This window comes from Anguilla rostrata, chromosome 8 (genome assembly GCF_018555375.3).
Source record: "Anguilla rostrata isolate EN2019 chromosome 8, ASM1855537v3, whole genome shotgun sequence".
In the NCBI taxonomy this organism is placed as follows: Eukaryota; Metazoa; Chordata; class Actinopteri; order Anguilliformes; family Anguillidae; genus Anguilla; species Anguilla rostrata.
In genome coordinates this window covers 43,435,320-43,461,576 of record NC_057940.1, presented here as the reverse complement: position 1 = coordinate 43,461,576, position 26,257 = coordinate 43,435,320, and the positions used below count along the sequence as shown (strand labels likewise).

The following is a 26,257-nucleotide window of genomic DNA, read 5'->3' as shown; positions in this document are numbered from 1 at the left end:
TGAATAGGGAAAGACACGTCATCCTCTGCCAGTCAGCTAGAAGAGTAGGGACCAAAGGAGAAAGCAGGTGGAGATTACTGTCCTGAGAGGTGGCTCTTCCCCAGATGGTAAAAACGGGCCATTATCACAAATCAAAACTCAGAATGCCCGGGAGCAATCCTGCCCATTTGCTGCACATGCTGGGTTGCATTAACACCCTGCTGCTGACTCCTCTCCTGCCTGTAGGTCTGCACAGCTCAGCAGCTCTGCTCTCTGCTTAAAGGATAAGCTCCACATAACAGCATTTCCCAAAGACATTAAACCAGTTCTTTTTAGTTTAGAGGTTATTCATTAAATTAAGTTGAAATTGTTGTCAGTATAGCTTCAAATTTGACAGATTGATCACTCCTGACGGAACACTCGAAGTCTCGCCAGAAACTTCCATCTGATGTGTGACATAATAGGGTGAACACAAACAGCTCTGCTATGATACTTTTAGGCTGAATAGCTGACAGAAATGGACAGCATTGAAATATTTGATTATTAATCATAAGGACATTATCAGTGACTCAGATGAGTCAGACTCTTATGAGCCTGTAGAAGACATAATTGCTGATGCTGATCCTGATACTGCAATACAGCCACACAGTCAGAGGGAACCAGAAGTGGACAACCCAACCCAACAACAAGCACTTATTCAGAAATTTGCAACCTTGCCTAGATATATACGAGAAGATTGATACCAGTTGTGTGTGTCCCCGTGCATCCAGTACAAGGATGTTAGATAACACAGGCTGTATGCTTACAGTGTTAGCTCTGTCAATGGCTGCAGATGAACAGCACCAGCTAACTTAGCTCCCACCTTAGCATCTACTCTAACAACTACATCTAATCCACCACTAGCGAGCTAAATAGTCCAGCATCATATGTCGTTTTAACTTGATTTCCATTAGCATTGTCTTAAAGTTACAATCTCAAAGATTTCAGTTTCGCTCTCTATGGCGGTGCCAATGGCGAGAAGCGGTAATTGCAGGTGCGTTTTTGGACCTCACTTCCCATAGATCCAACCGGATCCAACCATTGTCGCCTGTGTGACGTCAGTCAGTTGGCCTCTGGGCCACGCCAACTATAACACTTACTGAATAAAAAATGGTTGTTATAAAAGTAACGTTATGTACATACTCATTCATTGTCTAACATTAGGCTAACTTAAACTGTCTTTACACTGCCGAGCCGGGTTAAAATGCTGTAGCAGATCTGGGGTAGAATTAGTGATGATCAATTTCCACACACGTTCTTTATCCACCTTTTGCCCAGTATGAACATCTTTACACTGCAGAGAAGAATTTGCGGGATTCACTGTAGCTTGTGCAATTATGTATCTCGTGCACAATAAAGTCTTTTTCGTGAATGACTGTTGTGTAGCCTAATATATTTGAAACAACTGCCTTACAAACTGTTACCCCTGGTGTTTCTGGTTTTGCTAGCTAAACTGTTCGAGAATAAAGCTGAGCTGGGTGTTAGATTAGCAATCAGAACAAGAAGAATAAAAAAAAAAACAAAGGAGATTTCATCAAAAAAGGGCATCAAGGCTGAAGGAACATATGAGGAAGCATAATAAAATAATAACAATGCTAATGTCATGGTCCTGTGTTCCTGTCTGCGTTTCCCCTGTTGGGCCGCCAGATGGCGGCACTTCTGTTTTGTGTCCTGCTCCCCCTGTGTTAATTGTATGATTGTTTTCAATTGTCTCATTATTGGTTCTTGATTGTCTCGTTTTCCCTTCCCTCTCTGTGGCCTGATTGTTCATGGTGCCCTCCTGTGTCTCGTCAGTGTCTGTTCTATTTAAGTTTCCCCCTCCCTTGACTCAGGTGCTGGATCCTTGTGGTTATGTCAGATTGTTTGTGCGTAAGCCTCTGCCCCATGTGTTCCTGCCCATGTCTTGGTTTTCTAGTGTTTTTTTGGAGTTTCTGCATTTCCTTTGTTCCTGTGTTCATGTCTTGGTTTTCTAGTGTTTTTTTTGGAGTTTCTGCATTTCCTTTGTTCCTGTGTTCATGTCTTGGTTTTCTAGTGGTTTTTTGGAGTTTCTGCATTTCCTTTGTTCCTGTGTTCATGTCTTGGTTTTCTAGTGGTTTTTTGGAGTTTCTGCATTTCCTTTGTTCCTGTGTTTGTTTCCTACGTATGTTTGCGCCGACCGTATGTACCTGCCTGTGTTTGTGACCTGTTTGTGTTTTTGACTGACTTGTACTCTGCCCTGCCTGTGTTTTTGAGTTCCTGTTTCATTAGATATTTTTTTGAGTTTGTGTTTTTGCCCTTCGTGGCCTTCTCTGTTCCCTACTTGTTTGCCTGTCGTGTTAAAGTCTTTGTTAATTTTCCCTTTTGAGTTTGTGTTTTTTTTTTTTCCCTCTGCGTTTGGGTCCCCCCCCTACCCGTACCGTGACAGCTAATCCATACTGCCGTATTCTTTTATTTAGTTTTCTCCGGCTTGACATCTTTACACAGAAATCAGACTCGGCTCTGATCCACGTATACCCCGGCTTTATTCCTATCATAATATACGGATGAACTTGATGGCAATGTAAATAACGGTAACGTTAAACGGTTTAGAATGTTGCAGAGAACACTGCAACAGTGTGAACTCGTTAGTAGCAGAGCCGTTGCCTGCCCCTTTAGTTAACTACATTGCAACGTTGTAACAAGGTAGCATTGCATTCGAGAGACGGTCGGTAGCGTTAGCTAGCGTTTTTTCTAATTGTTAGCTGACATTAGATTGTGTTAATTACATGAGTTAGCTAGCTAACGCAACGTTACCTGATATGAGAGATGGATACTGTGCGCAATGTTGTCTAAACTAATGTTGCCTTTCTTGACGTGGTCCGGTAGCTAGCGTTGGCTGTGCAAATAGCTATGTAATTTAGTAACGTTACATTGTCATCAAATGTAATACGAAATCTACATCAAATAATATGACCTCATGTTACACAATAACTTTTTAGGGTTCCATAACTTTCTCTGTTATTGTAGCAGACACCGGAAAAAACAGTACGCCGCTCACACACAAGTGAGTTGAAGAGCAAGCCTGTTGCCTTAGCTCCGCCTACCCTCTCTGGCAGACCAAACACTGATGGGTGATGGAAAACGTGTCACTAACTATGCGCCGCTTGTGATTTTTTCCTGGGAATGTCGCCACAGACACCCAGTTCTTTAATCATAAATTATAATAATAATATAAATTAATATAATAATAGGCTCAATCACCATTGTGTTACCTAATTCGGCAATAGATAGTGACTTAACAGACATTTATTTTAATGAAAATCTTCAAGATTATTACTTTAATAACTTTCTTATGCGCATCAAGTTGTAGCAAAATAGGGTAATTCTTTAACGTAAAAATGGCTAGCTATAGCTGATTTTACAGTATCTCACTTCCTCACTCTATCACATCACAAAATATGATATAGGTGATCATTCTGAAGAGTACGGAAAAAGGGAGGTGTGGTAAAAAATAAAAAAGTAAGCAAGTCAGTGATTTTTTATATCTGGTGCTTACCCTTTATCCCTGATCAGATCAGATGGAAAGTCTTACAGCACTGCAATGGCACTTCCCATATTAGCAAAGTCTTGTATTTCATTCCTACATATCATGCTTGGGTCACCATTTTGATTTAATAGGGTCAATAGGACATTGATCTTTCCTAAGTCTGTTTAAAATGAAAAGTAAACTCAAAGACTACTATTAAAATCATTCCAAACAGAAAATTCCATTGGACACCCAAAAAAGGGAAATGAATGGAAAGGGGTAGTATAGTATTTTACTCTCTTGTTTTAGCTTTTGGCTACAGAACACACAAAGATCATGTTCCTTTTGATTGTAAGTTCAAATGCAATCAGTGACATTTAATTGAAATCATTGATTAAAAATCTTTATGTCTATATAGATAATGATTGTTAAGGCTGATAGTTGAAATCTACATTTTTAGACGCAGTTCCATGGCGCAATTTGGTTTTGTTACGAGGAAAATGTTTTGGCTGAAGATACACATTAATACTGGCTGGATTTAACAATTATTTGTCTACACATATCACCTCTGTTGTTTGACGCAAAAGTAAACACCATAGTGCTTTGTCCTGTATCCAACAACATAAGGAAACTTTAATATGTAAATGTGTCAGCTTTCAGATAAGACAGTCCTTGTCTGACCCCGCTCCCACATCTTCACCCTTCCACACCTCACCCAATCAGCACAGACCTTTTGGTTTTTTAACTTTGATCTTGGTTTTCTTGGGGCTAACTTGGGAGAAACAAGTTGTAATTCGGTATTTTTCTTCATTCATTTCTTCATTCATTTACCTAAACATGACTGTAGCCTGTCCATGTCTGTAACATTCATTATTTGTTAAGGTAGTCTAAAGATGAATGTTGTTGAATAATTTGTTGTGACTGTTGTGACATTTCTTTATTTTAATCTGGTTGTGAGTTTTACATTTTGAAAAAGGTTGATCCAACAGATTACTCTGCCTTTAAATCATTAAATTTGGAGCTTTAATTGTCACTTGATATATTTTATAACAATTACCAAATTAAATCAAATAAATTGTCGCGGTTGTGCCTCCTCTATTCCCGCCTGTGCCTCCTCGGTTCCCGCCTCCCCTTAGTTTTTGTCCTGTCTCGCGTCCCTTAGTTTGGTCTGCCTGTATATGTCTCGTTATTTAATTATTGTTCCCACCTGCCTCTTGTTATCCCTCACCGCTCTGTGTTAATTGTGCATTGAGTTCACCTGTGTCTTGTTATCCCCATCTATTTAAGTTCTTTGTTTCCCTGACTCGGGTGCTGGTTCCTCGTGTTCCCCTGCTTGTGGTCCGCCTGCATGTGTTCCGCCTGCCTGTGTTCTGCCATGACTGATTTCTGTCCTTGCTGTTTGTTCCTTGTGTTTCAAGTATTTTCTGCTTTTCAAGCAGTTTTGAGTTCCCTTGTCTGTTTTTTGTGTTTGAGGTTTTTGATTGTTTTGAGTTTCTTTGCTTGTTTTTCTGTTTTGAGTTTTTTTAGTTCTTTTTTGGAATTGCCCCTCGTGACCTTTGTTTGTTTTTATTTAGTTTGAATCTACATTTTAAGTTTTGTGTGTTTTCACTCTGGGCCTGAGTCCTAACCCCCCGAACCCTGACATAAATATATTTTACATGATGGAGTTTTAACTGTTGATGCAGTTGTGTTTGGTATTCAGTGCAAACTTTAATCTGTGGTAAATAACTGTATATTTGTAATAAATCAAAACAGTGTTGGCCTTGCTCTGGTAAGATTGATCAGCAAATATTTGATGTAGAGTTGCAGCTTGAGTGCTATTATACTATATATAATATACTATATATTCTTCTTTTACATCATATGTACCTAAATAAAGAAGCACGAAACAAATCTGATGATAATAGATTCATGAAGTAGATTCTTCTTGCAATAAATAATCTATTTTTAGTACTAATAAAATCATACAGATACTCAACATGTATGATATAAATAGACTTAATGTACATACACTTGAAAATGGCATCTTTTAAATGCTTTTATATTTTGGTTGATTACATTTATTTTTAAAATAGTGTTCTTATTTTTTGAAAGCTCTGTGTCAATGGCTGTGAAAACTAGAGCTAGAGCCTCTGAATTCATATATCCTATCTCATTGTGAGAAAATTTGTCTTCATTCAAACATGGCACCAGATTAATCGAGGAGGGTTTGTTTTAGTTTGGTTGAACTGCCTGTGTATTTTATTGAATCCTGCCTGAATATTGTACAGGATATTACTTTAGGCAATGAGGTAGTGCAATGCAGACAAACAAGGCCCTGAAGACACCAAGTGATGGAAAGTCGTGGGAAGAGCCTAACACTTGGCAGGACGTGAATGTTATTTGGAGCAAATGTCCAAGAACTGTCCAATGGGTATTAATAGCGGTATCTTTGGATTTGAGGCTGTTGATATTGTGTCAAGGAAAAATTTGCAAATTGAAAATATAGTGATGGCTATCGTATAACATAAACAATATCTATGAGCTTTGGCAGCAGGACAAAGCACACACTGTGAAAGCAGTGTGCTGTTTTTCACTATGCAATGTAAGGACAAAACTGTCCTGTCCTGTTGTTTTATTTTTGTCTGAAATAACAAATTTTCATTTAAATTATGCCATGTTAACACAAATGTAGTTGCTCGAAATATGGTTGGAGGGTTGATCAATTAATGACTTATTTTCTGCACTTATTTTGTCTTTTTGTTAATAAGGACTGAACAGCAGCTAATAGAGAAACGTGCTAATAATGAACCAATCCACAGAACTGGTATCAAACACAAAACATTTGCTGTTATTTGCTCCATAAGGTTTGGGACAAATAAATGTTTTTTTTCTGTTCATCCATTGACAATCAAAAAAGACATGTGTTATGCAGTTCTGCAATAAGGTATTTTCCGTCATCATACAATTAAGCACTGTTATACGACCCCATTAACCAGAATGTTGGGAAGAAATGGCTTCATAGGTTTTTTGATTAGTCGAGTGAGTTCAGTTGCTTCCCTAGCATAGGTATTTGAAAGCTTTCAGTATCTACTCTTGATTTTAGACTTTTGACTGTCTTTGGAGTCTGCCCCTCATCAGTGAAACATAGCGACGGTGGTGTTATGGTCTGGGAATCTATGGCTGCTTCGGGTACTGGCTAATTTGTCTTTATTGATAACAGCAGCAGAATTAATTCTGATGTGAACTTATCTGCTCAAATTCAAGAAAATGCCTCTAAACTCATTGGACGGTGTATCATCTGTGGCAAGATTATGATCCCAAACATACTGATAAAGCAACAAACAGTTTAATAACCTGAAAATTTTTGACTGGCCAAGTTATTCACTTGACCTGAATCCAATTGAACATGTGTTTCATATGTTGAAGAGAAAACATAAGGCAACTAGCCACTGAAACAAGCAGGAGCTGAAGATGGCTGCAGTACAGGCCTGGCAGAGCATCACCACAGAAGATGTGGTGTACACTCAGCACCTGCTGATGTCTGGATCACAGACATAAAGCAGTCATTGCCTGCAAAGAATATGTGACAAAGCACTAAACATGGATGCTTTCATTTGCATAATAGTAACATGCCCCAAACATTATGGTGCTCTGAAATGTGGGGGCTATGCATAAAAAGTTCTGTAATTTTTACATGTACAATCCAAAATGTGTAAAAATACCCTTCAATAAAAACTGTGTGCACATCAACCATATGCAAATTACTTTATTACAAATCTGAAATTGTGGAGTACAGAAATTGTGTCTCAAACATTATGGAGCTCACTGTATATGCCACTGTACAAAAAACATATTTGTAAGCAGTTTCTTTCCATCTGGAAAACCACATTTTGTATTAATAGAGCACTATTTTGGTATGATATAGATCCAGTAGTATGTAGCTTCTAACCAGTTACATCTTTTTTCCTGTTCTTACATTATTATTTTTATTATTATTGTTGTTGTTGTTGTTGTCTATATAATAATAATACTAATAATAATATTAACCATTATTTATATATTTATTTTTGTGGAATGAATAGAATTTCATTGCAAGGCTCAATTTAGCAGGGCTCATTTTGTGAACTATGTGGAGAATGCAGGTGGAAGTGAGACCCTAGTGAGGCTGTTCACAGGACATGAGTGTGTGCATGGATCTGCCTCTATTCAGCATCCCTTATGAGGCCTGACACTGTTTACTTTGAAAACCATTTCCATGAAATTTCTGCATGATTTGGCACCGACTAGCAGCAAAGGCGGACCGTTGTATTCAATTAGTTCTGTCTCAGAGGAACTAGCCCTGCTCGCCTTTGTTCCCAAGCCACCCGCCCACCCGAGCCCCTTTCTGCTCCGCGCACAGACCCGGGGAGGGGGCTGGGAATACGGGGCACGCCCAGACATGCACACATGCGGCTCAGTCGCTGGGCACGCTGCAGATGGGCCGGTCTCAGCACACACACCCCTATCACCAATGAGAGGTGCCCTTAACAGATTCTCTGCTTAGAAACACTGCAACTGGATCTAGCAGGTTTTTAATGCCTGTAAATCCTCTGGTAGAGTGCTAGAATCAAATGTATGTATGTATGAGGTCCAGCAGTGTCCCTGAGACATGGGGACACACATTCCAGTCCCACAGCTCTAATCATACAGCTAATGCTCAAACTAGTGAAAATATGGTTATCTGAACTAAATCTATGCAAAAGATTTCTGACACTTGTACTACGTAATATCTTCGAAAGTAAATTAACAAAATAATTACACATTTTTTGGAAATTAAAGTGCACAAGAGGGCCAAACACCAAGCATCATATCGGAAACGTATGGGGGTATATGCACCCGTTGAGTCACTGCCATCTTGACCACAGTGTTTCCTCCCAAATATATGTCAGAAGAATGTAGCTTACATACTGTATATGAATGAAAAAAATCTGATTAAAGACCAAACAACATGGCAGTTACAACACTGTCCTAATCAGCATTACTCTGTATTATAGAAATACCATAAATTTTATAACACCATAAACTGCAAATTGATATGTTTACCTAGACTTTGTAGGCAACACAAGAGCTCCATTCAAAATCTGCACCCATTTGCCACTAATTATTTAGCTTCAATATGGCCATTAGTACTTAGCTTCTTTAATCACTCCTTACAGATGCTTTTTTACTGTTTAAAAACAAATAATGCTGCATAAGTATTTTACATGTATCTTAATAGTGCTGGTATAATGGGCATTTTTATGAGAAATGTTAGTGATGCTCTAAAGAAAAATATTTCCATTCTCATCAAAAATATTTATATGGTGTGTAATCATACATACTCAAATTAAGGCATTCATATTGTCCAGTAATTATGCAGTGTTCTTGCCTTTAAACTATACTCAGTTGCAGTCTCAGTAGTCAGGCCATGAGTCCACTGCATTAACACCACAGAGTGATGGAGCATTTCAAAGCCTCACATTTGCTTCCCACATCTGTCTTAGACTGACACTGCACCTCCACTGCAGGTAATATAACCTTATCCTGTTATTTCGGTCAGAGGCCTACAACTGAAAGAATATTGACCGATGGTACCGGCTTTCATATACAAAACTGTTATCTTGGTTAGAAATACCGCATGTGCCCTTTTGTGTTAAAATAGTCATATTTTACCATCTTAGGCTTTCCCTTGGACCAGTAGACTACACATTGTTTATTTCATTTTGTGCTGCTTCAGTTTGATCAAAACCAAAGCTTTCCCGGTCTGTGAACATGCATCTGATCATGGCCAAAATATTCAGTTAAACAACTGGAATTAATGATGCCATGGCATTAAGCAAACAAAGACACCAAGCTTTACTTTGGCTCATGAAATGCCATAAAATGAATTCAGACCATTTTTAACAATAAAAGCATTGTTGCAGGAGATGATGAGATATGCATCAGTAGGAAGAACTGAACAAACTTTATTGCAGTTTTGGATACCTTTACTGTAAGTGAAATCAGTCCCATAAAAGATTCTCATATTTCAAACAACTGATCAGGGTTTTTTAATCTTTGTGAACAATTTAGTACTCTTATATTATGGTTAAACATACCAATAAGTGCTAGTGGGGTCACCAGGTCTTAAAATCAACCACTAAACACCACCCCTTTATTTAGTTCTGTGGCAAGGACGTATGCGATTAGGGACACAGCTATTAATTCAACATGCGTGTTACATCCTTTTTATTCCCCAGTGAAACAGGTCATGGAAGGCTATAATACAGTTCCCTAAGATTCGGATGAACCTAAAAAAGAAGCATGTTGGGGCTGCTGGTGGCTCATTCATTTAAGACACCACACTGTAGTTCTGGGATGAGCCACAGGGTCTCGGATTGAATCCAGAACATGCCAGTGCTGATTGTGGCTGCGTGGCTCCATAAGGAAACGTGCAATTGCCAATTATGTTGTCCAGGGTACAGGAGGGTCATCACTCACTGGTTGATCAGGTGCCCGTAGCCTGAGTGCAAATAATTTTCATGGCCAGTATACACAAGAATCGCACATTGTAAAAGCACGTAGCTTCGTTTTACTCTGTAATTTGGAATGCTCAGTTAACTCATAACAGCAGGCCCATTACATCACAGCAATATCCCCCATCAAGTCTCCAAAAACATGTGGTCAGCTGCTAATTCTTTACAACCTCACATACACTGCACCTGGAGGTACAGGTATATTACAGCAACCCGATTGACCAGAGCATAGAATATCCTACAGACTAAAACCTGTATTCTTCCTGGGCAAAGTTAAGGATGATTATGCACTTTGAGTGCTAAGCCACTGGTAACACTGGCAGATTTTGGAGTTGATATGGACCATAAACATCACTAAGTTCTGTCACTGGATATGCCACTGCTAACAGGTTAACTTGTCATATACAACAATTGTGCGTTATGCACATTAGACCGGTACAATATATAATGGGTTTAATGCATTTCCTGATTGGCAAAGGTCCTAACAATGCACACATTGGAATAGCTGGCTTTAGATGATTTTAAATTAAACACTGATCTCAACAGTGATTGCCTGTCTCTGTAGATATGAAAGCATAAACTGTCATGTAAATGTGTGACACCAAAAGTCTTGCAGGATCACCACTTCCAAGTAGAACACATCACTAAAAAGTCAAAGGCACAATGATGAACAAACATATCCAACCATCCAAGCTCCTTTTACATTTGCTGACAGCAAGGCAACATGGTAGGGTGGGTGGATGTTCACTGAGTGGTTGAACATAAAATGGCATAATGAAAATGAAATTTGCCACAAGAACAACACAGGAAACACAGAAATATTAGGCCACAATGTTTATTCAGTAGTGTGTTTCAAATTATAGATACAATACTGTCTGCTTTTTTGTAAGACTAAAAAAGTTACCATACAGTCACCTGTGCTTATAAAGTACCAGCTATTTCACCGTGCTGTTGTACATAGCTCTTCATACCCAGACAGGAACAAGCACATTTCCGAATGGTAGGCACTTCAAAGGCTTAAAACATTTGTGAATATACATTTATATATATTTTTTTGTTTCATACACTATTAAGCAGTTGGACTCAATGGTCAGGTCTCTAATAAAAACAAAACACTAAAAAAGACCAACAGAAACAAATTTGAAATGTGGCCATAGGAATATGCAGCAATGGTGAGAATACTGTAAGTCTTTGGGTTTGCTAATCCTTTTCAGTACTGTTCTTCCCTCAGTACCATGTGAAGAGATGGGGGGTGGGGGTGGGGTGTGTGGGCGGGGGGAGTGGCAGGGAAGTGCAGCATCCAGTAGAGAACTCAAATGACATGATTTAGTTTACGTAACTCATGTTCAGGTAGCTTCCTGTTTTTCCCCATAAAAAATAAAATAAAAATTGAGGGGGAAGTTTTGTAGGTTTTCATATTTGTAAGGAAATATTTCGGGATTTCAGAGGACGCAAGTTTTCCCTGACTACTGGAGGTGGTAACAGATAGCTCCGGTGAAGTGTGCTAAAATTTTTACTTGGTGGAATTAGCCAAGCAGTAGCCCAAATTAAACTCCCTCAGTCTTTGACCATGGAGGTTATGGACTGAGACCACGGACAAAGACCTGCTGACCTAAAAAAAAAAAAGAAAGAAAAAAAGAAAATGCAACTGGTCCCCTTTGGCCTGATCAAAGTCATTTTGTTTACTGGGACATAATTACATTGTTAAAGGTCAGGTTGCACCCAGTGAAACATCAGTCAAACTTCTACAATAAGACAGCCAAAAAGAGCTTTCCATCTGCTCATCTGCAGACATAGCAAACCAAAAACACTGAGGGCACACACACTCTATTTGCATTGGCAACTCTTTGAGGAGGAAGTTACAAAGAGGAATGAGATGGCCCAATGAGATTCAGCAATGGGGGTAGGGCCTGATGGGTTCACACCCGGCCCACTCACATGTTCAGCAAGAGCACGAATCAGGAAAGCAATAAAACGTACCGCTTTTTAAAAAATCAAATCTCACTGAGTCAAATCCATACGTCGTACCCAGGTGTAAAGATCAGACTTCTACTTTGAGCATTTTCATCTTTAAGATGAGTTAACTTTGTATGCTGCATTTTGTACTAATCTACAACTACATTAAGATAAAACAAAACAAAATATTTAAATTGTGAAATGTTTTTCTAATTTTATGAAAACAAGACAAAACTGTAATCTGAAGGGAAAAATACCATTTACATTAGCTGTTATCTGAGTTAATATGAAGACAGTACAGCTTCATGAAAACTACAGAAAGGCAATTTTAACATCTGAAAACAGATAAATTAATGAAATACACCTTTAAGATCAATTTCAGACATGCTATGACAAAATGAGAAAGAAAAAAGGATACAGAACAATTATATTCAATTATTTCCACTTTAAATTTTTCTTTACAAATACATACTGCTACAGTTAAAAAGTAGTCAGTGACTAAAACAGCTTTTTTGAAATATGCCATCAATTTCCTTTTCTTTAAAAACTGTTTCTTTCTTTTTCACCTCTTAAAATAATACACAAGTGTTTAAATACAATGAGATCTTTCATAAAATAAACCCTGTTGGGTATTTTATTAAAAAAGAGAAATTAAAGAAAAGGTAATTACATTACTCTATGCAAAAGCTTTCCTTGATGTAACATTTCCCCAATAATACCATTTTTGTATTTTACCTTATTTGAACAAGTTTGTCATTGTCAACAATACCAAAGTGTCTATCTTTTGTTTTATGATTATTTTTCAGGTTGCAATTGTGATTCTTCAGAAGGGGGTGTTTTATGCGTAAAACTCCTTGGTGGGGGCCTTCTGATAGGCCGCTCCAGCAGGCTTGCGCTCCCCAAGGTCATAGCTGCCTTCATCCTTCTTCCTCATGCGATAAACCAAGAGCAGGATGAGGAAGATGGCAAACAGGAAACCAATCACTCCACCAGCAATAACCGCTGCAACAACAAAATGGCAGAGGGGACAAAGAAACATAGAGTACAAGATTAGTGCCATTCAGAGTCCTTGCGTATGTCTTATTTTCAACCTAATTAGCTTATTCTTGTCTACTTCTTAAGTTCTCCACAGCCTAAAGACCAAACTTTCTCCAGACCCTCCTAAGCATGGTCTCCAAGAGCAGTGCATATTTCTATTTTTGTTTTAAATAATTTTTTTTCTCTAAATCAATAAAGATGGATCAAGTATGCTTCTCAAAAACGAGGTAAAAGAGGGAGAAATGTTGAAAAGAGAAAGCACCCCAATCAATAATGGCTTGGAAAAAACTTGCTTACGAAAGTCCTGAAAGGCAAGACAAAGTAATTTTTTGCAGTCAATGCTAGCCAAGTTTATCTCATATGTAGCTCTTTGACTGCCTTTTTTTAACCTCACCTTTCAGGGCCTTAACACATACAGTACATACGACACGGCCCTGGTATTGGAGCAGGATTTCCATGGCCTAAAATAAATTCATGAAAACAACCCAATTTTGTTTAATTTGCAAAAGAACAATTAATGGATGGCTGTGCCTATCATGAGATCTAATTACTGTGAGAATAAGAACAGTATGATGTGCATGGCACAAAGGCCATTGAAGGTTTGACCAACATCTAAGACTGGCATAAACAAAAGGTTTCCTTACCCTTATAATATATAATGGCAGGGGGCTGTTAACAAAAATTCTCTTTAACAGACATTTACCATTAGCTGGGGCTTACCATAAGACAGATGTATTGAAAAAAATGTGTTTATTTAGTCTTCAAATGGCTATTTTTTCAAATAAACTCAAAGTCATGCTTGGATTTTGTTCTTAGAAGACTAGTCCTCTTAGTGAAATAAAACTACTTGGAGTGCAAAAAAAAAAAAAAAACCTGAGTGCAATTAATACTGCGGGACCCCTCTTGGGAACGCAATGAAGTCTGGAGAATTCACAAGCTGCTTTATGGAGTGCTCACTGTGCCTCAGCAAGAATGGAGAGGAGACAAGCATGACCATTACAGCCACTGCATGATTACACCACTGCACCGATCTCATGATGGATTGGTCCGTATCCGGACAATGCCTGCTCTCCTGAACAAGCGGAGTCCTTTTCCAAAGCCTGCAGGTCAGACTGCAGTCCCTCAAGCAGGTGTAATGGTGGTATAAAGAGCAAAATTTATGTTATGTCTATCAAAGAAAATCAGAAGTGCTGTAGAGCAAGACAAACATCTGATACATTGAGGGGCTTTACAAAATCATCACAAATACGCTTGAGGTCTTCTGGTGTTCTAGATATGTGTGAGCTGATTTTCACAGACTACAGAACTAAATGGACGATGATAAAAGGAGAAAAATTACCCAGCCACTGCTTGGTTTTGTTACATTTTTACCACCATCCCCACCCCGCCCAAACTACGTACCTGCCAAGACCTCTGTTCTCTGGAAAAGATTTTCCGAGCGCACTTCGAATGGCTCCACGGCGGAGCGAGGGGGGCTGGTGGTGCTTGTGGCTTCAATTCTGTTTCGAGGCTCCTCTGTCTGTGGCACTGGGGCCTGGTGGGGGGGCGGGAGTTGGGGGGGCAGACACAGGAACTCAGAATTATGCCAATAAGGCTACAAGCTGCTTTCAGGTACAGCAGCCCCTCTTGGGTGTAAGTGCATCATTCATTACATTACATTACAGGCATTTAGCAGGCCTCTTATCCAGAGCGACTTACACAACTTTTTTTACATAGCATTTATGTTGCATTCATATATACAGCTGGATATATATTGAAGCAATGCAGGTTAAGTACCTTGCTCAAGGGTACAACAGCAGTGACCAACCCGGGTATTGAACCTGAGATACCTGACCTAGAAGACCAGCTCCATACCCAATATACTACACTGCCGCCCGTTCAGTGGATTACAAAAGCTGTGGAGCTTGTGACAGCAGAAAAGGATTAAAGGTTATAGGGTCACAGAGGATTCACCTCTGTCCTGATGGGTTTTCTGGATGTTTCTCTGGATGTGTCCGTCTCCACTTGTGGTGTGAAATCTTTCGTGGAGTCCTGAGTAGGCTCAGCTTTTGGAGTCATGTACAGCGTTTTCACAGTGGCCATTTCTTCTGGGGTCTCACCAATGCCTGAAATGCATAACAACCACCATCAGAAGCTTGCTGAAAAGGATCACTCATGGCTTTAGTGCATATAAGACCATCAATAATTAGATTTCAAGTCTTTGATTTCAAACCACAGGCATGTGACAACAATTCATTTTCACATTCATTGTTGGGATCTGGCCAAAATAAAGTTTCAAAGCACAAACTAACTAGGGAGGATAACAGATTGATTAAAGGCAGTACTAACGTAAAAAGGTCTCTTTTTTAAATATCAGAATTGAGAAATTGAAATACTCAATTATACTCAATACTCAAATACTCAATATTCAAATATAAATATTGTTTTAAAATTTTGTTCAAATTCTTTAGGACGTTCCGGTTCTTGTGATGTTCATGTGATGAAATATTTAACCAGAAATATTGCTCCACATCCATCATGTCAGCCAGAGCATGAGATCTGGGACTTATACATCGTAAATGTTGAAAAAGTGTTTATGCTGGAGGTAGTCTATTCCTCTTGAAACATGGGGAGGGGGGGCTCGGGGGTTAATACTTTTGCAATTCACATTTTCTGGTTACGTAAATTTCATAAAATGACAATGACAAACTCTCATTTACCTGTGATGGAATAGAGGCCTTTGACTAGGTCTTACATAAAAACAAATCTAAAATACGTGTATTTTGAAATCTTTTTGTGCCATAGTGAAATGTAAAAATTCAGAGGGGAATACTTTCGCAATCCACTGTGTATATTCATGCAACATCTCAACTAAAGCACGCCAGAACTCTGGGGTGCAGTGTCAACACAGTTTTAAAACATTGTTTCAACATTGTTTCATCAATGTTGACACTGAACCCCAGAATACTGCTTTGGTTGAGATTTTGTGCAGATATACAGTTGGCTTACTTCGGTAGAAAGCAGTTTTTGATAAAACCGTGTACAACAAAGTCTGTGGATGTTTGTGAGTAACTGGCATATATTATTTGGAAAGACACGTTACTGTTGAGTGTTCTGAATGTAAATCTTTGGTGCTTTGGTCCCGTTGAATCACGGTGAGCTGCAGTGGATATCTAGAAAACTTGTCAAATCTCACCGAAACTATCTGGACTATAGATAGCACTCCGGGTAAGTGGAAATATAGCTTAATTTCATTTTTGGCTGAACTGCCTCTTTATGTTTCCCAGAGTTCCAATTACATTGCCTAGTTCAGGCTGTCCGTCAAAACTGAGCTGCAAGGCAAGGACAAAACTGTTTAGGAAAACCTCTGAGAAACAAGAACTTTAAAGAGCTACAAACTTCGATGGATGCAATGAGGAATAATATTGCTGAGCCAACAATATCCAACAAACAAATGGAGTAAGGCAAATCAGAATCAACCCATATGATACTCAGAGAAGATTTGCAGAAGCAGAGCTGAACTGCACACATCCAGTACTGAAATGCAGGCCCATCAGATGAGAACTGTATACTGATATAACTGACAGGCAGCCAGGTTCACTGATTCCAAAAAACAGTGAAACATTCATCTTCTGGGTAATAAATGCAAAAAGAAGCCCAAAACCAATGTAGCTAGATGCCAAATTTCATTATACCCAAAAGATGGCAGAGATGGCCGATTAAGGTTTTTTCAGTCAATTTCTCAAAAACCCACTGACAGAAATTTTGAGACATGCTCCACAACCACAGCATTGTGAATTGTTGTGTGTCTAAATAAGCATTTTAAAAAAACAAAGAAAGGACGGTGTAATTTCAATAAAAGACTCACCTGAACCAGATCCAGAGTTAAAATCGTCATCATCTACAGGATAATCTCCTGACTGCTGGTCATCCAGGTACAAGTCGTCCCCGGGAGCTGGAGACTGTGCCGTCACAAGTGTCTATCGATGGAAGGAGAGAGGACATGGTTTAATATGAGCAGCATGCCATTTCAGAGCTGCTGTAGTGATGTAGTGCTCTAAAACATCTAACACAAATTCAGACTGTAATGTAGGACACAGTCCACAATGAACAAATACTGAAGCACTGAGCTATGGCTCCTTTCTGTTTTACACAGAGTTGAACCGTATAAGGGTTATTAAGAGATTTATAGGTATAACTGCAAAAATAATCTTGTTTACAGTGATGAACTGAATACAATACATATCTTGGGCAGATATACTGTATACATGCGCCCCTAGCATACATACTCTGGACCTTTTCCAAAACCACACTAATTTCATATACGCAGCACACTGTACATGGACGCACCCAGTCCCTGCCTGCTGTTGTTAGGAAGTTTGATTGGCAGGAAGATAAAGGGGTGCTTGTATCTATTCAGCTTACAATAAAGGATCCTGTAACATGTGCCTTAGGGGAGAAGCTGGGACTCAGAATGGAGTACATGGGAGGAGTCTGAAATGTCCATGGCCTGTCTGATGGTTGTTTGTTTGTTCATAGACAGCTTGTAAGGAAGGGTGCTGCCTCACACCCATTACCTTCATGGCTGTCTGAACAAGTCTGAATGTAGCTATTTGGGATTTCAGTAAGACCATCAAATGACAAAACCAGGCTGCAGTGCCATAGCGTATGATGCTTTCTATGACTCCCTGATAGATCCTTATTCATACATGATTGTTATGAACATTATCTGGGTTGTTTATAGCATTTTATCAGTATAAGAGGTACTGAATATCAGCGGCCCGAGGAAAAAAAAAAAAATTCACTATGGAAACAATCCTCAATATGAGGACGGTTTTCACTGCCCGAGTAAGATACAGGATTTACTGCTCTTGTAAAGTCACAAATATAGTCAATCCTTAAAATATAATCAAAATTTTACAATAGCAATAAATATAATCATTCCCAGCCCTGATGGCCTATCATTTATTTATTTATTTATTTATTTTGAAGTGAGAGATCTCTTAGCATAGCATAGAGCACACAAATATATTCGGTAAAGTATTCTATAACACCATGAATATTGGTCCCATGAACAAATAGGGATATATAAAAGACAAAACTGTTTTCAGGCATCTTATCATTTTCTGATCTTGATTTTTGTTTTCATAGAATTATCTTTCTCCGGCACTGTGCATGGAGGCTTCAATCGCTCATGCAGTGTATAGAACAGCACAGGGTAAACACACGCTCATATCAACACACGCTCATAAGGCCTCCATATGTAACTACAAGCATGCAAGAGATACCAATGGCCAATTTTTGGCCAGTGCAACAATCAGACATAAATCAAGACAACTCCATGTTTTTGACCCTAGCCGGAAGAGATGGGGGAACAGCAACACATGGTAGTGATCCACCCACCGCCGTTGCCCTGGCAACAATCTTCACAGCCAGGAACATTTGTCTTTGACTTTCTGTGTCTGCACAAAAAAAGCAGCTTCTTAACAACATTGTCTGACCCTCGCTCCCCCAAGCTACATACCCCTCCTCCTCGCCCGACCTCCACATCCTACCCCCCCATCTGGTCAGGTCCTGAGCTCAGAGCACGCTCACTGTGATCAAACTATAACAGCCCTGGTCACAAACTGGCTAACACACCATCACACCCGTAGGCCCTTTCCTCCAAAAACACCCTCCCTCCTTTTAATCTCTGCCCCCCGCCCCCCCCCCCCCCCCTGCGGCAGCCTGGTGCCTACTCTTCAAGTGGTCAAATAGCCCGTCAGGACCCATGGAAACCACTATTCACAACTCACCCTAATGCGTGATGTTGTTTCCATACAGATTGCGCTTTTGAAAATCCACACAAAAGAACCAACAATAAATCGTTCTTGTGTGTGTGTGTGTGTGTGTGTTTGTGTGTGCATGCGTGTGTGGACCCATTTTTTTTTTTGGTAACTTTCTTTTTCTCCCATTGATGAGCCCTGCTGATAAACCCTGACACTAAAATGAACCTACATTCAATTTCACAACGCTTGCACCGACAGAAGAAAGAGAGGTAGACAAGGGGGGGGGGGGTCTCTGGAAGCCAAATGAAAGCAGCGCTCTCTTCAAAGAGAGCTGAGCGCACACAGTGACAATGGGCCAGGCCTGTGGTCCCCACAGCAGTGAAAGGAGGAGCTGATAAAAAACCAGCGAGGCTCAAAAGACGCAATGACTTCTCAAATAAAGGCCTTCCCAGTTCCACTTCTGTGATCAAAGGGCGAATTTGTTCAAAGCAACTTTATTTTAACCTTTGTTGCCGTGAAGCATCAAAAAATGTTTCTTAATGGCATTAAGCTTAAGATGTGAAAGTACTGGAACAGTTAAACAATTTTTTGATTTTGGCTCTGTACTTCAGTACATTGGATTTGAAATGAAATTATGAATATGAGGTTAAAGAGCAGATGAGGCATTTACATCCATATCAGGTGATCTGTGTAGACCTTTTTACACATAGTCCTCCCATTCTAGGGGAGCAAAGTAATGAGACAATTGGCTGCTTAGCTGTTTCTTGGCCAGCTGTGCATCTTTACACCATTTGTTCATGAACAAGAAAGCTACCAAATGCTCTGGAGTTTATTCTAAGTGTGCAATTTGCATTCAGAGTCTGTTGCACTTGTCAAGAAGTGTTAAAGCTTCACATTCACCTAGCAGGACAATGACCCCTAAAGCAAGCAAGGAGTTTTCAAGGCCAAAAAGTGGAATGTTCTTGACTGGCCAAGTCAATCACCCATCCGGAATCCGACTAAACATGCTTTTCACTTCCTGAAGATAATACTGAAGGCAAGACGCCCCAGAAATGAACAGGAACTGACAATGGCTGCAGTACAGGCCTGGCAGAGCATCACCAGGAAAGATACCCAGAGTCTGGTGACATCCATGGGTCGCAGACTTCAGGCAGTCATTGAATACAAAGGATTTGCAACCAAGTACTAAATATGATGAATTTAAGATGTGTATTTAAGATTAAGTGTTTATTTGTCAAATTACTTTTGCTCCCCTAATATGGGGGGACTATATATAAAAAGGGCTGTAATTCCTAAACAGTTAACCCAATATGCATGTAAACTACCCTCAAATTAAAGTCGACAGTGTGCACTTTAACATCATATTCATTGTTTAATTTCAAATCTAATGGGCTGGTACAGAGCCAAAACAAAAATGGCATTCCTTTCTCTGCATTTAACTGTATGTGTACATAGTTAATATATGGACATGTACAAAAAGCCAAATGGAAATATGGCAATATCCTGTATAGCCTATCTATCCAAGTGTTTCAACTTACATCTTATATTACATGTTTACCAAGGTGATGTGATAAAAGAGCAAAGATACCATATTCTTATTTTAATGCAGCCAAATATTAAGCAAAAAGGTACCACCTACAATATGTGTTCCAGAATTTTCTTCACACAACGCAACTCCACTTATACGTACACTCTGTGTATATTGATCGATTTAAAGGAGCAATTTACTTTGTGTGACCTTTAGCCAAGGATACAGCCAGTACCTTAAAGCCTGTATCTTAAATTGCAGTGAATTTCTCCATAATGTTTATCACAACATGAAATTAAAAAAAACTGATCTTTTCCTGAAAAGCTTTTGACAGGCTTTAGTACAGAAAAAAACCTACTAATGAAGTCAGCACACTTAAAATGTCAAGTGTCAGTCTTTACTCAGGATGAATAATAACATCATTTATCAAACATTTTCTGGTTTACCTTAATTCCCTTTAATTTTGGACAGAATTTACAGATTTGGTCGGAATCCAAGCCAAGTAAAGGGCCTTGAACTTTCCTTTCATGCTCACGCACAGGCTACATGACATGGGAAACTGAAATGATTTGTGGCTGAAATGAGGCTGGGATGAGGCATGGTACAGGGACATGCTTAGCGAGTTCTGGAATATTTACTGTGAGTCTGGCTGCTGTTCCATCTGAACACATTATGGCTGAATTATGGTGAAAATACAGAGGATTTTACATCATCCAGAGACATGGACAGTCTGCAACACTGCAGTATTTAAGGAAAATATGCCCCCAAGTCTGTGTATTCCTCCATAAGCAAAACTCTTGGGTAACTGCACTAGTGGGAACACTTTAGCTGGAAGATGAGGTACTCACGGTTAAATTGGCTGCTTAGTCTTTCAGAAGTAGGGATTTATGGACTCTGCTGAACCTGTGTGGAATTTATTTGAGCTCTCACTACCCAAGAGGCCCATGCCTATGGTAAATAATATCAAAATTGTCATTCTGTACAAAAACCTACATAATCTTATTCATCTGCATTAGCCACATTTCCCTTGACCTGCCTTAATTTAATGTTAGCTATATCTGAGGAAAACACTATGTACTCTAAGTCAGGTGACTAAGAATAGTTCAGATGACTTTCTAGATTTCTTGCCCGCATTTGCATGTAGCCAGCATCATTCCCTGCAATGGTTTGCTGTGGACTCTCCAAAACCTAAACCAGGATGTGGGCTTATAATTATAAGCAGGTTAACAAATTCTGTGTCCTCATTCCCTTCTAGTAATTCTTCCATGTGCATTAAGTATTTACAATTCACTGGGTGGGTACCAGTGGTATTGCTGTCTTAAAATCAGGGCTATTGATGGAAACGCGTTAACTCATGAATAACGCAATTATTAATCGCCTTTCCTGTGGTGGTTCCTGTAAATGTAGATCTCTGACCAGATTTCCCATCTACCATCCTATCTATGACCAGACTTGACATTTATTGTGCTACCTTTAACGATTACAATTCAAACTGTAATTAAAATGAGATAACGCTATAACATTGATAGCCTAACAAAACACACTGCTTTTAGTACTTTCCACCTCTAATTTTTTATGTGAGTTCAACTGAATTCAACACCCAAGACACCTTGCAAAACTGTGTTTTCGGATCATTGCAGGCACATGCAACCTATCTATTTGGATTTTGTATATTTGGAATAATTGCTTAACCAGGTTTTGCTTTTTGGAAAAAGGAGTTTACTTGGGCTATATTGTAACCAAAATACCAGAGTTTTCCAAATAAGACTGGAATAATGATGTGCATGTAAATATGGTCTGTAGCCTATCAGTCTACAAAAGCCTGATAATTATTGTAAAGGAGATGGATAGGTGTTGGCTGCTTATTCATTTTTAATCAGTCAACAAATCTAGTGGAATCCACATAAAATGAGTCTATATTTTTTACAGTTTCATTGAATTAACTTGACTTTATAGGCTTATAGACTGCCTGGAAAAAATGGCTTTCTGCAGTCTAGCCTGGGCTTTCAACTTTATCTGTCCCAAAATAATTGTATTGGCCTTGGGCAGTCACTGTCCATAGTAGCAAAGTGCTGTGGCACAACCACCTGCTCCTCTGACCCACCTCCCGAGGCTGACCTGTCCCAGTGTTCTGTGTGAAGTGAGGCCAGAATCAGCTTGTAATCATTTAGAAAAAATGTCCCACCCCTAGTTACAGTGTCTGAAAAAAGAGCAAAGGCCGACTAATTAAGATGTCAGCCCTGACTGTACAGTGAATGCTCAAGGACCACGCACATGCACACACCCACGCACATGCACACAATTGCATTATTGATTTTTTTTTTTTAATTGTGAATGAGAGAGAACCACAATGATCTCAACTAGTCTTATTTCTAGGCAGAAAATTGGATAAATTGTTCCATTGCTGGGCCAGGACAAATGAGCAGGAGTACAGAATGAGTTATTCACGTGCTGCAGACATGAAGACAAAATATTTCCTGCCCCGAGAAGCTGCCTAGAGCATCTGTCAGACAGAGGCTTGAGCAGTAACAATAGTTCACATTTGTGTCCTTTAACAGAAAATATATGCACCACATTTTCTATCTGTCTACATTTGATGAGCAAGTAGTCAACAGGGGACTATGAGTCTTCATAGTTTCACAAATGAAAGAAACAGTGTGAGAGATATGGATGGGGGAGGGAGAGAAAAATAGATAGTGAGAGAGACAGAAGGAGAGAGATTACTGCTGGAACAGGCAGTCTGCTGCCTGCAGGTTAGTTTATTAAAAGCTTGTCAAACCACAACTCCATTCCTGGCAGTATCACAAAGGAAAAAGAAAAAACAGAAGGATCATTCAATGCCGTTTTCAATTAGCTGCAGGATACATTATTTTGAGAGGGTCAGAGGAGGAGGAGAACATGGGATGATGGGGGTGGGGTTCTAGGCTTTGTTGAACCATGTCAAAGCCTCTATATATAATTTATCTCCTCCCCCTACCCCCACTCCCTGCCCACTCCACATTCACTCTTTGCACAGTAAATATTAACTCAGCTTCAGGCTCTGGGAAACACTGGGGCTGACTCTACTCTGAAAACACACACACACACACAGAGTAAAATGCAAAAGTATTGGGACGGTGATACAATTTCTGCTGTTTTGGCTCTGTACTCCAGCATACTGAATTTGAAATAAAACAATGAATATGAGGTTAAAGTGCAGACTGTCTGCTATAATCTGATGGTATTTCCATCCATATTGAATGATACGTATAGGAATTACAGCCCTTTTTATACATAGTCCCCCATTTCAGTGGCAGAGATACAGGCAGTGCAGGCAGGCCAGCTGCACTGGGGTCTGTGGTCTGAGGACCTGTGTCCCCATCTCAGAGAGTGGACCCCACAAGCCCATTCTTGCACAGCCCCTTACATTTAGACACTCATTAAGCATCAGAGAAAACACACATATATAAGTACCATATACTATATATCCTTTAATAAGCAAATTCATCTCTGCCACGGTTATTATACTTTCTTTGTACAAATGTCTGTGATTGTGTCAAATTTCAAACCTATTCTACATTCAATTAAATAATGGGTGGTCATTTCTTTGGCATTAGTGTTATTTTCTGATATGGAAAGACTGTTGTGAAATATGTCTGCGTATGTTGTTGTCCAGTGTTAAGTGTCTATTTGATTATTTGATGATAGTTTAGCACGCAAAGTTTTGAACGTCATTTAGCTAGCTGGTGAGAAAGAAAGCAGGCAGCACTGAAAACACCTTTCAAGCACAAAGGAGAAAATAACTAGGAAGAAAAGATAGTCAAGCTGCTAAAATTGGAATGCTTGGACACTCCCAATATTCCCAGTAGAATCAGCTGCCCATTGTCATCGCCTCACCCAGAGGCCATGAAACCTTGCAGGTAGGACAGCAAGCAAGACATAGGGTCCTTGTTTGAGTTGTGGGGGCCCACTTGACCCCCCCGCACTTGAGATGCGTACATCTCGGGGTGAAAGAGGGTCCAATAAAAATCTTGCATTGGGGCCGGTCATAACTAGCTGCCACCACTGCCCTACTGCCATAATCTTAAAGAAAGTTGTCAGTTGTGAGCTCCATAATGTTTGGGACAAAGACATTTTTTTTCTTTATTTCGAGATAGTCCTCAGGGAACCATAATCAACTGTTTGGAACATCATTAAAAAGAAACACAACAGAAACAGAGCTCAGTAATTGCAAAGGGCCTGGTAGGCTAAGGAAGACCGCTACAGCAGATGACCAAAGAATTTGCAGGATAATAAAAAAAAACCCCAAAGGCCTGTTCAACAGATCAGAAATACTCTTATGGAGCTCACAGCATTTAGTACTTCCTGCAAATCCTGAAGTCTGCGACCCATAGACATTACCAGACGCTGGGTATCTTGTTTCTGGGATGTTTCTCCTTCAGTCTTATCTTCAGCAAGTGAATAGCACTTTCAACTGGATTCAGAATGGGTGACTGACTTGGCCACTCAAGTCAACATTCTACTTTTTAGCCCTGAAAAAATCCTTGTTTGCTTGAGCAGTATGTTTTGGGGTCATTCAAGAGCCATCCAATAAGGCATTTGAGCACATGTTTCTATACACTTCAGAATTAATCCTGCTGGTGCCATAAGACAAGTGAGCTATTTCCAGTGGCAGCGACATGCCCAAGCCATAACACTGCCTCTACCATGTTTCACAGATGAAGGGGGTGTTTTGGATCATGAGCAGTTCCTTTCTTTCTCCACACTTTCCATTTCCATCACTTTGTCCATAAGACTTTGTTCCAGAACCTTACAGTTTATCTAAATGTACTTTTTCATCTCCAACCTGGCTGTTCGGTTCTTGAGACTTACCAGTGCTTTGCAACTCAGCGGTGAACCCTCTGAGGTTATGTCGGTGTTGTCTTTTCTTTATGGTAGTCTTTGACACATCTACATACCGGACAGTGTTCTTCATTCAGTGTTCAACAGTTGAAAAGGGCTGTTCCTTCCCAACTGAAGTCATTCACAGTTGTCTTCCATGTCATTTGTTATTGCTGAGCGCACCAGTACGTTCTCGCTTCCTAACAATAAATCAAACACTTGGAATCAAGACCTTTTGTTAGTTTTCTTTTGCATGAACTAATGATGCAAAGACACACAGCTGGCCAAGAAACCACTGAGCAGCCAACTGTCCAATTATTTTTGGTCCCTTAAATTTGGGGGACTATGTACATAATAAAGGCTGTAGTTCCTAAACGGGTCACCCGATATGGATATAAATACCCTCAAATTAAAGCAGTCCACAATGTAATCTCATATTCATTGTTTTATTTCAAATTCAATGTGCTGGAACACAGAGTCAACACAACAAAAATTGTGTCACTATCCCAATGTATATACACACGTGGGCAAAATGCAAGAAAAGGGAAATAAACACACGTTATCGGTATCCACTTCTCCTCTTTAGAGTGTGTTTTGGGGTGTTTTTGGGACTGCTTGGCAGCAATCACACACATACACGCACGCACACACACACACAAACACACACACACAGCTCAAAGACAAGAAAATGGAGTGAGTCACACAAGAGAGAACAGCCAACTACTCTATTTTAAGGCCTTTTCTGCCTTGGTTTTTATCCCCCTCACACCACTTCCTTGAGAGTGCCTCAGATCACACCGATAACTGACAGGGATTTGGATCTACACAACACAATTGTCTTATTCCTTTTTTGTGATATGACTCACATTTCCTACCGCTTTCCGGTCGCTCTGCTCGAGGCAAAAGCACATTCACCACATGCGGATACCTCAATTACAAACAAGCTGCAGATGAAGTCGATCTGTCAGCCACTAACCTGAAATTCAACAAAGAAGGTACCCATGTGAAAGCCACAGCATCCATACTGGACGTGTTGTTATGAGCATGTGGAGCATGCCAGAAAAACAACACTTTCTGCACGGCAAGGACAGCAGGGGCACAGCAAATATGC

General features: G+C 39.6%; 1 protein-coding gene and 1 long non-coding RNA gene across 2 annotated transcripts in view; one reads left to right on the top strand and one right to left on the bottom strand.

Annotated features, from left to right (window-relative positions):
• The window catches only part of LOC135261793 (uncharacterized), a 499,003-nt gene that overhangs the window by 365,336 nt on the left and 107,410 nt on the right, over positions 1-26,257 (top strand). The window lies entirely within an intron of this gene.
• The window catches only part of sdc2 (syndecan 2), a 56,408-nt gene continuing 40,987 nt past the window's right edge, over positions 10,837-26,257 (bottom strand). The window contains exons 2-5 of the mRNA XM_064348400.1: positions 16,859-16,970; positions 14,965-15,116; positions 14,413-14,545; positions 10,837-12,975 (exon numbers count right to left, since the gene is read on the bottom strand). Of these exons, the coding sequence (XP_064204470.1) occupies positions 12,812-12,975; positions 14,413-14,545; positions 14,965-15,116; positions 16,859-16,970 (561 nt within the window). The 3' untranslated portion in view covers positions 10,837-12,811. The remainder of the gene's footprint in view (positions 12,976-14,412; positions 14,546-14,964; positions 15,117-16,858; positions 16,971-26,257) is intronic.